This window comes from Spermophilus citellus (assembly GCF_964194105.1).
Source record: "Spermophilus citellus genome assembly, chromosome: 6".
Taxonomy (NCBI): Eukaryota; Metazoa; Chordata; class Mammalia; order Rodentia; family Sciuridae; genus Spermophilus; species Spermophilus citellus.
In genome coordinates this window covers 163,183,806-163,201,862 of record NC_138187.1, presented here as the reverse complement: position 1 = coordinate 163,201,862, position 18,057 = coordinate 163,183,806, and the positions used below count along the sequence as shown (strand labels likewise).

The following is an 18,057-nucleotide window of genomic DNA, read 5'->3' as shown; positions in this document are numbered from 1 at the left end:
GTCCTGTGAGGACAGCCCATTCTTCGATTGTCCTTTTCCAGGATGAGTGTGGTCCTGGTCTGCTGTAGGCTGCAGGCTCTACTCCAGGAGAACATGAGCAGCGTCTGTCCTGCTCCTGGCGCCCACTTGCCACGCCCCTCCACGGTCAAGCCCTGTGGTGAAGTCCTCTTCCCTGCAGGGTGGCCTGAGCTGACTGCGGTTCCTGGTTGTGGTGCGCCTGAAGCCCACTTGCCCGGTTTCCATTTCTGCTGTTTTAGGCGTTCGCCTTGCTCCCCTCCCACCTCCTCCTGAGCCCACAGGCTGACCGTGCGACAGGCGTGTAGGGTCTTCAGGAAAGGTCCCAGCACGGCTTTCCTCTCACCTGTGGACGCCTGGAGAGGCAGCTGAGGGCGGAACAGGCAGGGCCTGGGTGGGGGGTTAGTTAGAAACTGGGCGGGTGCAGGTGGGTGCTTATTAGACCTGGGCTCGTGGTCTGTAAAGCGGAGGTGATGCCCCAACGTGGGGCGCTGGAGGAGGAAGGTCGTCAGGAGGACCTGGGGAGCGGGCCCTCGAGGCACCACCCCCATGCACCTTGTTGTGTTGCTGTTTTCCTGTTGTCCTGTCACACGTCCTTGGAACTTCGCCCCTACTTCAGCAGTGCCACACATTTTGGGTTGTGAGCACTTTGCAGGGACAGAGTCTGTCGTCCACCTTAAGTAAGAACACCCAGAGAAGCACTGTGGTTTGAACATCGCAAAGTCCACGTGCTGGGAATGTGACCCGTGTTCCCGCGTCAGTGGAGTGAGGGGAGCTTGGGTGCTGTCACAAGGTGGAGCTCTGCATGGAAGGCCCTAGGGCTCCAGAGAAGAGGAAGAGGGAAGATCTGGCACTGGTCCATCTTGCCGGGCAGTGCCCCCAGCCGTGCCCTGACATAGCCAGAAGTGCCCACACCTCCCCCTGGAGCTCAGATGGAAAGGCCCGCAGCAGTGACCGCCTGCTGCTGTTGGGGTGGCTGAAGGCCGTGGTCTTGGGACTTAACTTCTGGTGTTGAGAATGTGCCGTCTGCCATTGCTGAAGGGACAGAGGATTGCCAGTCCCTTGTCTATAGACCACAAGCTGCTCAGGGTCTCCTCTGGGGAAACTTCAAGTACATACAAGATAATCCTAGCGAGTGGAAGAAAGCACCATTCTGTCTGGCCAATTGGCTTAATTTTTGCATGTGGTATTGCCAAAGCTATGACCTCTGTCCCCCAGGTGAAAGCTGTTGCCCTGCACTGGAACCTAAACCTGATTTGCAGATTCCAGGACTTAGAAGAGGAGGAGAGTAGCCTGTGTGGGAGGCGGGGAAGGGTGAGGTAGAGTCAGGGTGTCAGATTCATTCAGCTTCCTCACGGGGCCATGTGGGTGTGCTTCTGGGTGGGACAGAGTGCGGAAGGCATGGCCTAGAGGTGTCTGCAAGGAGCCTCCCCTCGGGTAGCTATCAGGGTGAGAGCAGACTCCATGTAGAGGTCTCAAGGACCAGGGACCGAGTCATTCAGCTGCTCTAGACAGGGCGAGGGGCGCACCCATCAGCATCGCAGGAGGGCAGACTCCATGCATGTGTTCTCTCAACAGACTGCAGCCAACTTGGGAGGCCTTCCCTCTGCTATCCCCTGAACAGGGGGTTGTTCAGTCCACAGACAATAAAGCAGGCCGGCCACACTGCATCCTGCCACTCAGGAGCTGCACAGGAGGATCACGAGTTCAAGGCCAGCCGCAGCAGTTTGGAGAGACCTATCTCAAAATAAAATAAAAAGGGCTGGGCATGCAGCGTAGTGGTTGAATGCTCCTGAGTTCAACACACAGTGCTACAAAAGAGAGGAGAGGGGGACGGAGGAGGAGAAAGGGGAAGGAACCACCGAGCAGTACCCCAGTGCTGGAATTATCCCTGTTGTGTGGGTTGAAGAAGATCTGCATAATCCCAGGCGTAAGGTTAAGAGCATTGCTGGAGCCGGTGAGGTGCTGCACACCTGTCATGCCAGCAGCTTGGGAGGCTGAAGCAGGAGAATCACGAGTTCAAATCCAGCCTCAGCAACTTAGCAAGACCTGTCTCAAACTATAATAAAGCCTGGACTAGAGCTCAGTGGTAGAGCAGCCCTGGGTTCAATCCTCAGTACCCTCCACACACACAAATAAGAACGTGCTGTTTCTGGTTCACATTTTTACCTAATCAGTTTATACTCACAGTTAACTACAGAATGCAGTTACTGATTAAAGGATTCTTTTTTTTTTTTTTTTAAAGAGAGAGAGAGAACTGTTTTTAATATTTATTTTTTAGTTCTCGGCGGACACAACATCTTTGTTGGTATGTGGTGCTGAGGATCGAACCTGGGCCGCACACACTCCAGGCGAGCGCGCTACCAGTTGAGCCACATCCCCAGCCCAAAGGATTCTTTATTTCTAAAATATTAGGACACATTCAATCAGGGAGCCCTTGTTAGGGCCCAGCACATCTCGGACGGCTCTCCTGGTCTGTGGCTCTTCCCTGCCTCTCCTTCCCAGCTCATCCCTTCGTGCTCTGTTTCCCTCCTCCTGAGCTCCAGCCTTGTGCCGTCCTTCCCTCCAGAGGCCCCAGCTGAATACAGTGAAAACAGGTGTTTTGAGAGGAGATAGACCTGTCTTACAACCTGCAGCTTGAACTTTTTAAATACTGGTTGAAAATGAGGCCTGGTTTTTCTTGTGAATTTTTACTGTTTTCTTCCTGTCTTTCACTGGTTTGACCAAGGTCGTCTTCATCAATTCAGTCCACAAACGTGATTCCTGCTGTGTGCTAAGGAGTGCAGAGAGGCACATCTCGTCCCCTGTCTTCTAAGGTCACAGTCTAACACAGGACACCCGCCAAGAGAACCCACTCAGAAGGCAGCCGTGGGCAGCAGCGCAGAGCTGCTACCACTGCTGGCTCAGAAATGCCAGGCAAGGGCAGAGATGCTGTGGGGAGGGAGGCAGACTTCCTGCGGGAAGGGCTTGTTTCCTGGGTTGAGAGTTTGTTTATTTCCTGGCAAAGAAGAGAGTGAAGAGCTTTGAGCAGGCAAGACGTGACCAGACCTGAGAGGCATTCAGTAATGGAAGAGCACGAGCCTTGGCTAGGTTGAATTCCATCGGGAGGGCCTGTGACCTTGGGCAGGTTGCTGTGTTTCTGCTGAAGTTCCAAGGTGGCCATGGGAGTGTTTCTGCGTGGCTGGGAGCAGAGCACGGTGCCTTGTTCTGGAGTTTCTTGGTAGGTGACTGGCTTTGGAAGACCGACGCTGTTCCCCTCTGGGGAGAGGACACATTTGCCGACTGCCCAGTGTAGTAAAGACACTGTGTCCTTCTGGGTGAGAGCTGAAGATATGGACTTGAGGTTGGGTATGGCGGGGCACACCTGTAGTCCCAGCCGCTGGGGAGGCTAGGGAGGGGATCACTTGGCCAGTTCAGGACCAGCCTGGACCGCAGCAAGACCCTGTCTCAGACAACAGACAGATCTGGTCTCTGTCTTGGCTCTGCATGTGCAGCGTCTACCCAGGCCCCTCTGGGCCATCCCTGGGGTCTTGGAGACAAGGGGAGCAGATCAAAGCTTCTTGCTGCGTCCTACAGAATAAGAATAAGGCTCGTCTCCGAGTCTTCTTCATGGAATGAAGTCTTCGCTAGAACTGCCCTCCCATGTCCCACCAGGAAATTTGTTAGTTTGCAAGTAGGTTAAAACCTCAGACCCTTCACAGTTTCTGATGAGTATTTGGGTCAGCTTAAATGCAGGGTATATATTGGATAAATAGCAATACTAACAGTTATTTTATTTCTGCTTGTTGGTGATCATTTAGCCATTTTATTTTTTTTTATTTTTTTAGTTGTAGATGGGTACCATACCTTTAGTTATTATTTATTTTTAAGTGGTGCTGTGGTCGAACCCAGGATCCCACACCTGCAGGGCAGGTGCTCTCCCACTGAGCCCCAGCCCCAGCCCTCATTTAGCCTAGAAGGTAGATTAGCCTCCACTCAGACTGGAGTCGACCAGTTGCGAGGCCACTCTGATGAGCATGACTCAGGTGTTGCTATGGCAATGTGGAGACAGGACAGGGAACCGCAGATCTGGCAGCCGGGTGGGAGTCACCTGGGAAGAAGGCAGGGATCAAGGACCGCTCCAAGGCTGGTGGCTTGAGTGAGTCTTTCCTGTCTGAGCCCATTGTGTGCTGGATAACGTGTAAGGAACTAAGCTTATTTCCTATAGATGGAGGCTGGGCAGACCAAGACCAAGGGCCCAGCACCTGGCGAGGGCCTTCTTGCCGTCCAGCTCCATGGCAGAGGGCCGAGGGGCAGGAGCACGTGCTCTTTTGGTTGGGCCCCTTATCATGTCATGGGCCTGTCCCGAGGGTGGAGCCCGCACTTCCCAAGGCCTCCTGCTAGCCCCCTCCTGACACTTGCAGGGGGAATGGAGGCCCAGCAGGGTTCAGACAGCAGCCCCGGTCGAGATGAGATGAGTAGGCAGAAGTTCACAGCAGGTGACAAGCTTGGAGGGCAGGGCAGCCACCCGTGAAGTGGTGGGCCATCAGGTGAGATGTTGATGCCAGGCCAGGACATGGGCACTCACAGAGTAGAAGTGCTTATGAGGTCAGGAGGTGGTAGGGTTACCTGCCAAGTCACTGTCCCCAGCACCACGTCACCTGTCCAGGAGGAGTGAGAGCAGAGGCCCCCAGCACAGCTGCTTGCTTAGATCTGAGCACCGGGACGGTCGCCTTCCCCTGGTGCTGGGTCTGAAGGTCTTTGAGAAAGTTCTCTGCTAAAAGCAGGTCTGAGGAGAGCATGAGGCTGCTGGAGGAGAGGGCTGCAGCTCAGCCTCCAGAGGCAAGCAGGTGGGCACCTCTGGCTTAGGTTCCACGTCTGAGACCTGTTGTGGGCGTGGCATTTCTTTCGGTGTGGAGTCTTACGGGTGGTGAAGGGGATCAAACCAGGGCCTCGTGCCTGCCAGATAAGCACTACCACCGAGCCTCACCGCGGCCCGTCCAGGCTCCAGGGGTTCTGCCACTGAGCGTGGCTCACTGTGCTCTTGCTCCAATTACAGTTCTTCCACTACTCCCAAGGACAAGTGTACCTGGGCAACTACCCTCCGTTTAAGGACAGAATCAGCTGGGCTGGAGACCTGGACAAGAAAGATGCGTCCATCAACATAGAAAACATGCAGTTCATTCACAATGGCACCTACATCTGCGACGTCAAGAACCCTCCGGACATCGTTGTCCAGCCTGGGCACATCAGGCTGTACGTGGTGGAGAAAGGTACTCGGCCCTTCAGCGTCTCCACGGTGGTGGCCGTCCTCTATCCCAGGCTCCACTGGGACCAAGAGTGACCTGTGGGTTGTGTTTGGAGGGAGGGCTTTAGCCAGACACCTGTGCTGCCTGTGTCTGTGGACCTGTGGCCCATCCCCAGCCCTGGCTGCTGGGAACTGCCCGTTGTCTGGCTGTACCACTGATTCCCCCATCAGGAGCCTGTGGACCTGATCCTAGGGATATTGGCTTTTCAGTGTTGATTGTACAGAACCTGAATTGATGGTGGCTAGTTGTAGAGGACAGTGGGAAAGAAGAAAATCAATGCTGTTCTGATGTCTTCTAGGAAAAATTTGACATTTCTAAAAGCAGTACAAATATTTCCCCCCTTTTTTTTGAGAATAAGCAGGAAATTCATGTCTACTTTGAGTAGAATGATAAAGTCCACCTCTCAGTCTTGCTTTGGTCTTAGGACCAGGGATCAGAAGTGCTCAGCTCTGTAGTTGGTTCTTTATAGCCAACGTGTGCGACAGTGTCCTCAGTTGGGTACTGGTGTCTGGCTGGGTGACAGCTGAGCGGACAGGGAAGGTGGTCCCTGGCTCGTGGGCCGGGCCCATCTGCGTAGGGAGCTGCCTTCCTCCCTGCAGAGTCCTGTCGTCTTCTCTCTCCAGAGAGTCTGCCGCTGTTCCCGGTCTGGGTGGTGGTGGGCATCGTCACTGCTGTGGTTGTGGGTCTCACCCTGCTCGTCAGCATGATCCTGGCCGTCCTGTACCGAAGGAGGAACTCTAAGCGGGATTACACTGGGTAAGAGACTCTGACTGGGAGGTGGAGAGACAAGGCAGGATCTGTGTATGTGTGGAGAGAGCTTGTGAAGAGTGACCTCGTTGCCTCTGCCCCTCACTGGCCTTCTCCAGTCGGTGCCTCTCCCGGCTGTGGACAGGAGGCTGGCCCCTGCTCTGCAGGTCCCTTTTGGACAGGGTGGGCTGCACTGTTTGGGATGGTCCACTCTGCATTTGGGATTCTGAAGCTGCAGACTTCACTTGCCCTACCTGAGTTGAATTTCTTAGCATTAACCTAACGAGAGTCTGCTTTCTCACTGGGTCAATTCAAAACCCTGGTCTCACTGGGTCAATTCAAAACCCTGCTCAGAAAGTCCTAACGGTCCTAGCCTGGTGTGATGATGTGGGGCTCCTCCTCTTAGTAATTTCCCTCCCCACCCCAAACTGGGGCCGTAAGACAATAAAATCTACCAGCAAGGGCTGGGGATGTGGCTCAAGCGGTAGCGCGCTCGCCTGGCATGCATGAGGCACTGGGTTCGATTCTCAGCACCACATAAAAATAAAATGAGGATATTGTGTCCACCTGAAAACTAAAAAATAAATATTTAAAAAAAATCTAACAGCAAGGAAAAAAAGTTTCTGTTTGTGACTTCTCACAGGACACCTTTGAGCACGGTGTGTCTGATGGCAGGACCTTGCCTTTCCCGCCTGGGCTGGAGAGCTAACCCACATAAGCTACGTAGAGCTCGCGTGGGGAGGCTGGGGTGACGGGGGACTGGGGCCGTGTCACAGGCCCAGTGCTGCAGGTGCGGGACGTCCTGCAGGGCTGGCCGAGCCGTGCGCTCTCTTGCTGGTTGACAGCGGATCCTCGTCTGCTGGCGTGCAGCTTAGGAGTGCTGCGAGTGGACAGGCTTGAGTGCTCCGGTTCAGGCGCGGCCCGCGTGGAATGCTTCTCTGGGGCTGGCTTGGTTCGCTTGCATGGCGAGAGTTTTCCTGAGCAGGCAGAGGGTTGGGTCTCAGCACAGGACTAATCCAGGTGGTGGAGCTCTTGCTTTGGGGCTAATAAAGGCAGAGCGATGTTCTTTAGACCCTGCATGGCATTCCGAGCTGCTCTTCTCACTCTGGTTTTTTCCCTCCCCTGCCTCCCTCCCTTGGTGTGCTGGTCAGCTGCCTCTCCCCCACTCCTAAGGAGAGCTGACGTAGAAGACGCTTGGGACTGTGGCAGGGCTGGGCTCCTCCTCTCCAGTAGACACATGGTAACTAATCACACTGCCTGTTGCTGTTCACGTTCCGTGTCCGTTCAGCCGTCTCCCTGTGGCCACTAACCAGCTTGCTCCGCTAACCAGCAGCCCTCGAGGTCTGTCCACAAGTATGTCAGGCAGCTGCGCACAACGTCCAGATGAAGTTGGTTCCTGTGGCTGTGTGTGCTCTCATGGGAAATGCGCGCGTGCGTCTGTGAGTGTGTGTGTGCGCGCGCACGCTTGTGTGCACGGACGCGTCTTTGTTTTCTTTCTTCATACATGAGTTTTGTCATCGGTCACTGAGCCTTCTTAGTTCAGAGCAGTTACACGACCTTGGCTCAGCCAGGCAGCCTCCCGTCCCAATGGACGCAGTGTCTGTGGTGTGCTTCGGTCTGAGCACCGACACTTTAAATGTGCTCCTCCCCGAACTCCAAAGTTTTCACAGCACTGCCCTAGAGGATTTAAGCCGAGAGGCTGGGTTGTGGCTCAGTGGCAGGGCGCTCGCCTAGCATGCCCAAGGCACTGGGTTCGATCCTCAGCACCACATAAATGTAAAGTATTGTGTCCACCTAAAACTTAAGAATGAACATTTTAAAAAAAGGACTGAAGCTGTGCTGATGACACATCCCTGAGGGACCGCTGATGACCCCTTCCAGGAGCTCCCGTCCCCTCTCTCAGGAGCCTTGCTGCTGAAGCCCTCTCACCGGGAGGGTTCACCTGCCGAGTGGCACCCCACACTTCCCACCCTCATGACTTCCTGGGTGGTCTCTTTGTCTGCTGTTTGTCTTTTTCTGTTGCTTTTGGTGTGGTTGTGTTACCAGTGGTGAAACAGAATATGGGGAACCAGAGGATGGGGGGAAGAAAAGCCAAGACTCACTCTGGATGTAGTTTTTAAATACATTCAGAAGACGTTTGCTTTTGACGATAGCAGAAGCAGATTGCATTAAGGTATAAGCTCACTCCTTTGGACCTTTGTCCCAAAGTAGGGTTTAAAAAGCAGCCCAGGCTGTGTTGTGATCAGAACCCCCTGTTTTCATTTGAAACGGGGCTGAAGGGGTGGCACCACACTGATTTCTGCAATTGATCCACCACTTAAGAGAACGAGTATCAGGTGGAAAACCGTCTTCAAGGCGGGTGACCCTCAGGTGCCCACTGTCCGCTGTCTGTTCACGTATCTGCGCTGCGTCTGGCCTCACTCACCGTTCTGTGTTTGTTTTCATTCATTTTAATTTTTAATTTTCTTTTTACATTTGTTTTCCAAATTGCCATTACATCAGCTGCAACACATCAGAGAGTTTGTCTCCGGTTAAGCAGGCTCCACGGAAGTCCTCCTCCGACACAGAGGGTCTGGTAAAGAGTCTGCCTTCCGGATCCCACCAGGTAATGGCCGACGGCAGTCCTGCCCCGGCACCGAGCTCCAAACTTTGGTCTCTGTCTCTTCTGGGTTCAGGAAGGAAGCAGAGCTGAGAGAGAAAGAGAGAGCAAGCGAGCGAGCAAGCATGAGCGTGCTCAAGGTCCACTCTCAAGAGACCACAGCCTCCGTGTGTGGAGGACAGTTCCCTGCTGAGGTTTCCACCCAGCCTCACTAACACATTATTTGCTCAGAATGTGACTCCTGTGGCCCAGGTAGAATTAAGAAATGGCTTTCTCAGCTGAGAGAGTCTTCAGTGAATTGCCCAAGGAAAATCGAGCAAATTGTGTTCTGTACTGAAGTCCTCTAAAAGAAACTCACAGGAAAAGCCATCTTCCTGGGGTTGAGTAAAACAAAAATGATTTTCATGTATTCTGTAGAAAAACATGGGAGGCTTTATCTGGATGATTGGCAGGCTCGGTTCCCACCTACTGCAGAGATGCAGGAGAAGTGACTTCACTTGGAATCTGGCACAGAGTGGCCTTGTGGCGTTGTGGGCAGTGCCGTCTGGCCATGCTGTGGCCTTGCCGGGCAGCTGCCTGGGTGCCTGAGACCACGTGGTGCTTCAGGGCGCGGAGCCGGCTGAGCTGGCCAGCTGCCTGCCCCACGGAGGTGCTAGTGGGACAGAGGCTTAGAGGCTGTGCTTGAGAGACCCTGTGGGTGAGGCCTGCACCTTGCTCCCTGGCGCGCTCCGTGGTGAGGAGACCTGGTGCTCTGCTGACAGATGACTGGGATGGGGTCAAACCTGGGGTGCGAGGCAGCATGGGCTCCTGGCCTGGTCCTGCTCTCCCTCTCCCTCCCTCTCTCTGTCCGCAGCCTCAGTCTCCTATTTGGACTGAGAGTGGCTCTGGGTGTGGCTCTCCTGCTGAAAGCATGTTAGGAAGGAAGAGAAGAAACAGGGCTTTAAGACATTTGGGAGTAGCTTGTACATCTCTGTGATCCGGGAGAAAGGACAACGAGCCCAGGCCCTGTGGCCACCAGCTGGCAGCCCTGCAGGGTGCTATTGCAGTGCAGGAGGGGAGTGGTTTGGGGAGGTAGGTGCAGTGTGAGGTGGCCGCAGAGTGCCAGAAACAGACACTCCAGACAAGGAAAAGGAATCTAGCACTCTAGAAGAACACAACAAACCCCATGGCCAACACTGTGCAATTCTCCATGTCTGGCACCCATCAGACTGACTAGGCATACAAAGAGGAGAAGAAAACTCGTAACCAGGAGGAGCCGGCCGAGAGGCCGTTGGTGAAATGTCAGAGGCAACAGTTCATAGACAGGGAACTTCAGACAGGTGTTGTAAATCCCACAGGTTCAAGGATATAAAGAAAACCCTGAACATAATGAGGGGAAAAGTAGATCTATAAAACAGAATCCCAGGGAACTCAGAACTGAACAGGCATGGGGTGCCATGCAAGACCCATCAGATACCATAGAAGAAAAGGTCAGTGAAGTGGAGGGCAGAAGTAGGAACATCCAAAATGAAGTATGGAGAGAAAGACTTGCCCATGTCTGTTTCTGAGCCGTGTTTGGCTGTGGGTAACTGAAACCACGGAAAGCAAAACCCAAATCAAGAGGGGTCTCCTGTGAAGCAGTAGGTCAATTCACCACACTGATGGTCACCTTACATTAATGCTCAGAGCACTCCAATTAAAAGATAGAGGGTTGGGGCTGGGGATGTGGCTCAAGCGGTAGCGCGCTCGCCTGGCATGCGTGCGGCCCGGGTTCAATCCTCAGCACCACATACCAACAAAGATGTTGTGTCCGCCGAGAACTAAAAAATAAATATTAAAAAATTCTCTCTCTCTCTCTCTCCTCTCTCACTCTCTCTTTAAAAAAAAAAAAAAAAGATAGAGGGTTGGGTTGAGGCCCAGGGGCAGCATGTGCGTAGCTCATGGGCCATGAGTTCAATCCCCGCCCCCCCCAAATAAGTGAAATAGCGATGGTCAGGTTGGGTAGAAGTCACTTTTGTCAGCAGAGTGGGGGCTCATACCTGGAATCCCAGGCACTCAGGAGGCTGGGGAAGGAGGATGGCAAGTTCAAGGCCAGCCTGGGTGCCTTCTTGGAGAGATACTGCCTCAAAATAAAAAATAAAGATTAAAAAAGAGGGCTGGGGTGCAGCTCGGACACAGCGCTGCGGGTTCAGTCTCTCATCCCTGGGGAGGAAAGCAGAGCGCCAGCCTTCCTTGCTGTCTTCCAGGTCCTGTTTGTACCCTTTCTGTTAGACTTACCAAGGGTAAATGACTTGGGTGTGCAATCCACGTGTCCTTGGCCCGTGGTGAGAGACGGAGGTGGCCCTCTCACTTCTGCAAGCGTTCCCTCGTGAAGTGTGCTGTGCTATCTGGCTTCAGTGTCACACTAACTGCCTTGGAGGACACTGTCCCGGGTCAGAACATTTGCCTCAGATACTCCAAGGCATTCTAAGCCCTCGGTGTGTCAGCGAGTGACCCTGCTGGCTGTGTCAGCGTCACCACGGTGTTGCTTTGCACGATCGGGGATGCTTCCCTTGCAGAGAGCCCAGGCCCTGTCCAGCGTAGCTCTCAGCAGAGGCCACAGGAGACGCACTGCCTTCAGTTTGAACTGATGTGTTATCTGACTATGTCCACTGTGTCCTCTTTCATCACTTCCGTGGGCATCTGAGTGCCTACATGAGCCATGCGGCTGGCTGCCACAGGACCAAGGCAGACATCAGCACCCGGCGCTGCTCTCAGGAGACTCCCGGGGTGTTCAGAGAACCCTGGGCTCTTCCACCAGGTAGAGAAAAGTGTTTGCGGATATTCTGGCAAACAACCTTGGGGAGATTTTCACATCTAGATAAGTCCTGTGTGGCGCTGTAGGGGTTAGTCGTGTGTTCCAGACCCAGGTCACCCTGGGTACCAGCTAATGGTGTTAGCTTGGAGAGACGTGTAACATGGGCATCCCTTCTCTTGTCTCTGAGGTGTGGTTCATCTGTTCCCCACTCCTAACCCTAGGCCTGTGTGATGTGCACACGGGTCTGTGACAGCCAGAGCTGGGAGTGGGAACATGGCAGGAATGTTGACAGACTCTCCCTTGAGTTCATCCCAAGGGTTCTCTCATCTTCCTGCGTTTCCATGTGTAGGCGCCACCTGAGAACTGAACGGTGTCAGCGGTCACTCTGTGGATGAGTAAGTAGCTCCCTGCTATTTCACCATAAGAAGAAAAGGATAATAGCTCCCCACAAAGGGGACTTTAAAAGGAGCACCCTGATTTCCAGGCGTGCGTCCTTGGTCACACCGTGACGAGTGGTGAAGACTGATCAACAGAAGCCCCCCAGCAAACATGTCCTCGATCCCATTGTCCAAGAATCAGGCACACGCTGTTACGTCTTCCAGTCACCTGCAAGGGGACAGGAATTTTGACTGGCTTAGATGTCACCCTGCTTCACCCCGAGGGGCAGAGGAGGCAAAGGGAGGGTGAACAGCAGAGCCAGAAGCCCTCCCCAGCACAAGGCGTGCGCTCAGGACGTGGGGGGTGGGAGTGGGGGCAGCACAGGGAGGAAATGAGCCAGAAATCCCTTATAAAGCTTAGTTTAAGATAATTTTTGTGTAAGTACTTGATGAGAATCGGTTTCCTGGGCATGGTTTTGCAAAAGGCAGCAATTTTGGAGAAAGGTGGTTGGGATATTTAAGAGTTTGCTGGCTCTAATACGCAGACACCGAGATGCATAAGATCGTGCGTGCATTCCCTCGGCAGCTGAATACGCTGTGTTCTTTGTGGCCCCTGTAGAAACGGAGCTGTGGCCGAGGCACTGAGCCGAGGGTAGTCGTCAGTGGCGGAGCTGGTGTCAGCCCTTCCGCCAGGTCCGGAGAAGGGTGCTCCTCCCGTCCTGCTCCAGTTCTGAGTTGATGGTCAGTGTTTGTCGCATTTGCCTCGAGAGCCACCGTACTTAGGTGCTGCCCTTTCACCTGGCTCTTCACACACTGGAGTGAGGACTGAGAGTGTCTTGTCAGCAGTCGTGAGCGTGTGCTCAGAGAGACCTCGGCGCAGTGACCCCTTCCGGGTGGGGAGACCTGCCCGGCTAGCCGCGGTGCCTGCTCAGGCACCCGTGTGTTTGCAGACAGGTCTCTTTGTTCTTCCAGAACCCTCTCTTCCTGGCCCACCTTCCAGTATGTTCTTACTTGGGAATAAATTTGATAAAGTAGAATTCAGAGGTACATTTCTCTCCAGTTATCACTAAAAGGATCGATCTACGTCGGGCCGTTTGTTTCTGGAAACATTTTCAGTACTTAAGGCCCTTTGTTGTAGTCAATATTTGAGGGAAAATATCAAAACAAAGCACATGAAGGAGAGTGTGGGGGAGGAGTGTCTGGGTGTGGCCACTCGGTGATGGCCCTGGGTGTGGCCCCTCAGTGGCGGCCCTGGGTGTGGCCCCTGGGTGAAGAAGAGATTTGCTGCAAAAAGGTAGGCTGGTGTGGTCTTGCCGTCCTTCTCCTTATTATTCCTGCTTACCCAAGTGACTGTCTCCGCAATGGCAGGGTCATCTCCAAGTTGAGCCTGTTTCATGGTGTCCTCTGCAGTCCTGAGTAGTCTCGTTGGCCCTCAAAATCCAGATCCGAGGGGACCCCGCGTACCTCAGCTTCTCAGCACCCTCTGGAGCAGGCTTCCCCCAGCTCTGAGGACCCGCTAGCAGGTCCGAGCTCAGGGCACCTCCTCCCTTCCTCTAGACCCTCCTCTGCCAAGGCCTCCACTCACAGGTCCCTGACCTGTGTCAGTCTGTCACATCCCAGGGGGCAGTGGGAGTGACCTCAGACAGCTGAGCAGCTTGAAGGAAAACCGCGCAGCGTCCTGGGTGGGAGTGGGGCCTTGTCTCTAGGAGGGGCTTCCCGGCCTCTGGGGCTTGCTGGCGGGTGCAGGTGCACTTGTGCCGCCTCTGTTCCCGGCTCCTCTGCATTTCCACTCGCAGGGTTTCTCGGTCACCTCCTGTGTAAGGGCTGCCGTGTGTTTGGCTCAGGCTCTCCTGTTGATGGGGCGAGCCGTTGACTTGTGCACCTGCATTGGCTGGAGGGATGACCAGCTGGGCGGCCTAGAGTGTGGTCTTACTCACGTCTGACAGTTGGGCCATGTGTCCCATGTCACCAGCAGGCTGGCCTGGGCTTGTTCGCAGAGTGTTGGGTGCGGGTCCCGAGACCTGTGGGGGCCTGGGTGTGACAGTGGTGATGTCCCTCGGGCCTTATTCCGTGGGTCAGAGCAGGTCAGAGACTGGCCCCGATTCCAGCAGTAGAGGGGTAGGTCCTGCTCAGTGGACGGCCCTGACTGCACTGCGGAGATGCTGCTGCACCCTGCGGACCCCTCCCCTCGGGGGTCATGGGCAGGGCTCTGTTATCAGCTGTGGGAACGCTGTCCTCTGAGCGTCTTCTGCGTCTTTGTGGATCAGCCTTCGGTTTTCCTGCAACTTTGGATGCAGGCAGGAGGTCTCTGTGATTCGTGTGGACGGTGTGGTCTGTTGATCTCACCCACGAGGGGCCTCAGGGAGAGCACTCCCACCCGGATGCCTGCACCTGGGCTTCGACCCCCGGTCACCCTGTCAGTTACTTCAGCCTGTTTCAAACTGTGTTGGTGTAATAAGATGCCCGGGTGACGGCAGCTCGATGATGACTAGTGTCTGTGTAGTCGGCCTGACAGGCAGACCTGGGTGCCTAAGGACCTCATTCAGCCTGTGGATTCAGGTGTGGATGCCGTTCTCAGGGCCGTGTTAGAGGTGAAGAAACTGATGCGCCAAGCCTCTCCTGCGCTGGAGCCACATGCGGTGCTGGGGGACTGTCCTGTGAGTCACACAGGCCCTGCTACGTTACAAGCCCGCAGCCCGTACCTGGGGCCTGGCCCTCCTGGGGAAGTCGGAGCACACTGTGGTGCACACTGTGATCCCAGCAACTTGGGAGGCTGAGGCAAGAGGATCCCAAGTTTGAGGCCAGCCTCAAGCAGTCTATCTAACAAGGCCCCAAGCAACCTAGCACCTTTTCTCAAAAGAAAGAATAAAAAGAAAAAAACTGGGGATATAGCTCAGGGGTAAAGCACCCTTGGGTTCAATCCCTAGTACCATACACACACAAAAAATAAAAGTACCTGTTTATCTAAAATGACCAGTTCAAATTGATGGTATCTTTGAGTGGCACCCAGTGTGTTTTCCATAGTTTCCACAGGTCTCAGGTTGACAGACGTGCCATCTGGTCCTGAAGACTGATCACTGTTGCTAAGGTTGCAGAGTTCTGTGGGATATTAGCAAGGGATATTCCTGAGGAGGAGTGTTATGTTGTCACGTAAGCTTCCAAACGTACAAGAGAAGTATAACAAAGTGCCCATGCTGGCTTTAGAGTCACCACCTGTGCCTAGCCTTGGTGGACAGGGGTCCAGGAGGTCCTACAGAGGAAATCTTCTTGTAGACACACAGAACCAGAGCCACAACCCGACCATGGTTGGGACACCTGTACCGTAGGCACGCGGTTGCCCAAGACCTCTAATTCTGCTTCTCTTCCAGGGCCCAGTCATATATGCGCAGTTAGACCACTCCGGCGGCCATCACAGTGACAAGATCAACAAGTCGGAATCCGTGGTGTATGCGGACATCCGGAAGAATTAAGACCCAGAGCATCCTGGACAAGAAACAAACCCAAACTGGACTCTTGTGCAGAAAATGTAGCCCATAACCCCGTGTGGCCTTGGGGACCCAGGCAAGGACACACACATGTGTAGACCCAGAAGGAGGAAGGATGTGGATGAAGGACATGTATATTCTATTTAATCTTCCTGCTGTGGGGCCAGCGTTGCATGTCGAGAAGATGGTGTGAGGGTGTGAATCTGCCTACGTATAAACGTCTTGCCGTTTTTGTACATGCTTTGGGGGTCATTAACAGTTGGGACATTTCAGAAACATTCCTGTCACCACCATTTAGATGTGGTTGCCTTTCAGAGACAGTAGCAGACTTCTGTGTTTCCAGTGGACGTGGCCTTTTAATCCAAGGGCTCAACCAGTCTTAGCATTTATTGTCATGGGAGGAAGGAGATCTGGTGGCGGACACGCAGCCAGGGGCCCCATCACTCGCGCCAGAACCATTCATTTGGTTGTAGCTTTTAGACAGCATCTGTTAACTATGCCGCTTACAGAAGATTCGAGAAATTGGTGTTGGTGCTTTTCTAAAACATGGGGCAAATTTTATGTGTTGTGTCGACTTACTTAAATGTCACATCCTTTATGTCCTGTCAGTGTGTGGGTTCATGACACCAGGTTAGCAAGGATAAGTGTGCCACTAGGTGCCACTGGTACCGCTCCCCTCCAGGAGCCTTCGATCAACACATGGGGGTGATCTGATGGAAGGCCAGGCTGAGCGCGGGAGTGTGACACCTGTGGAGGAGAAAGGTAGCAATCACATTCTTGGCCCTGGTCCTTCCTCCTTGGGCCAGAGTGGCCATAACACAGGAAGCCAGAGAGGCCTTGGCTCCCTCCCCACAGGGGATATGGGAAGGGATCTGGGCTGGCTGGATCACCCTGGTGGTCAGAGGGCCCTGGTGGTCAGAGGGCCCTGGCCTCGCACTGCACAGGATGACCTTCCTCCAGAAGCCTCAGGCCTCCAGCAGAGCAGGCCCAGGCAGTCGGCCTGGTCTCCCCAAAGCTTCCCACCTCCAAGACGATTGAGGTTCAAGGGGTCAAGACTTTTAGGAATCAGTGGGAGTAGAGTGCCCCGTGCGCTCTCTTCTCTTCCTGTGTTGGTGTTGTGGTTGGTTTGTCCCTCCTCACTTCGCCCCCCCACCACCACTTGAAACAGTGAACAGTGGTGGAGGAAGGAGAGGGATCTGTTTTCTCATTTTCCTCCACGGCCGACCTGCCACCTCTCTGCGTTTTCAGGTTTTCCTGGGCTGGCAAAGCTCCTGAGACCGCGGTGCAGGTTGCCTTCTCCCATCTCCCAGAGTGCTTTGTTTTAAAAGAAACATTTTCCCCTTTAGAACTGCCGGGAGCCCTGGCTATGGGAAGAGAGTCATCTAGAAGGTGGGGGCAGGGGCGTGGGCCCTTCCCCTGGAGTCCTGAGAGCTGCTCCCCCTCCCACCTCGGTCCCCTGTGGGAAGTGTGGGGAGCTGCGTCCTAAGAGCATTTTAAAGGGAAAAGGCACGACTTGGGTTAGAGGTGCTCCAAGGTGGTGAGTGGAGAAAGGGCTGCTGCAGAGCCCGCCGTCCACCCCTGAGCTCTGCTGCTCCCTGAGACCTGCTGCCACTCCCCCGGCTGCAGCTACACTGCTGCACTCGCCAGCCAACAGACGGGCTTGGTGGACACCTGCTGGCCGTAGCTGCCCTTCAGCGGGCTGCCATTTCCACCCAGCACTCTGGCCTTCGTCCCGAGATCTTTGCCTGTTTTCAAGATCTCGGGAACCCTCAGCAGGCTCCTGCGTGGGTGGCTGGCCGGGGTGTGGCGGGGAGGCCCAGTGCCAGAGCCCAGGTGTGAGCCTGCCTTCTCTCCTTCCTGTAGGACCATGCGAGTGGGAGGCCGGTGCCCTGTGGGCTCCACACACTTCTCTTTCCTCCTCTCCCCGACTCCTGGCCTCCCTGCCCAGTGGACACCTCACACTGTCTGCCTCTGCCTCATAGCAGAAGATCCCTCCTGACCCTTCCCCCAGGGCAGCGAGTGTCCAGAGCACTGGGCCTGTTCTGGCCAGCCTGCCTGCCCTGGAAGCCGCTTGGAAAAGCCTCTTACCAGAGGCTGGTATCCAGGAGCAGGGCCTCCACCCACTGGTCCACCACTTCCCTCTGGTTGTCTGGCCCTTGTGACCAGGGCCAGACTTGTAACCAGAGAAAGAGGCCAAATTTTTCATGAGTCTTGTGAAGGGACACCTAAAAGGGATCACCTAGGAAATTAAAAATCCTAACTGTCTAGTTGCTCAATGGAAATGTATCCAACTAGGGAAAAAATGTCAATTCATTATTATTTTTGATCTTTTTCAATTGTACTTCTGTGAATATTTTAATACATCATTTTTAATTTCTGAATGTTATTGTGTGGTCATTTTTTTTTAAAGAAAGAGAGAGAGAGAATTTTTTAATATTTATTTTTTTTTAGTTCTCGGCGGACACAACATCTTTGTTGGTATGTGGTGCTGAGGATCGAACCCGGGCCGCACGCATGCCAGGCAAGTGCGCTACCGCTTGAGCCACATCCCCAGCCCTGTGTGGTCATTTTTAATCAAACAGAAAAAAATATAAAACTTTTTCATTTCTTCCACCGCAGCCACAGCTGCCTCTTTATTCTTCAAACACACGTGCCTCTGGGCCTTTGCACAGCCACTCCCTCAGCTGTTCATGCTTGTTGACTGGGTGAGCAGATGGGTGGGTGGATGCATTTATCCATTCAACACTCTATACCGAGAGCTCTTCTGAGC

General features: G+C 54.0%; 1 protein-coding gene across 2 annotated transcripts in view; it reads left to right on the top strand.

The window, feature by feature from the left end:
* MPZL1 (myelin protein zero like 1) overlaps window positions 1–17,668 on the top strand; it is a 45,473-nt gene extending 27,805 nt beyond the window's left edge. Inside the window, exons 3-7 of one of the 2 annotated variants that reach the window (XR_014022494.1) lie at window positions 5,054–5,267; window positions 5,927–6,059; window positions 7,202–7,290; window positions 8,553–8,655; window positions 15,171–15,206. Coding sequence is in view for 1 of the 2 variants with exons in the window: in XM_081297871.1 (XP_081153997.1) it covers window positions 5,054–5,267; window positions 5,927–6,059; window positions 8,553–8,655; window positions 15,171–15,272 (552 nt within the window). In the remaining variant the exon portion in view is untranslated. Of the gene's footprint in view, window positions 1–5,053; window positions 5,268–5,926; window positions 6,060–7,201; window positions 7,291–8,552; window positions 8,656–15,170 lie in introns of both variants that reach the window. The other variant, XM_081297871.1, reaches the window with a different exon arrangement.
* The last annotated feature ends 389 nt before the right edge of the window (window positions 17,669–18,057 follow it).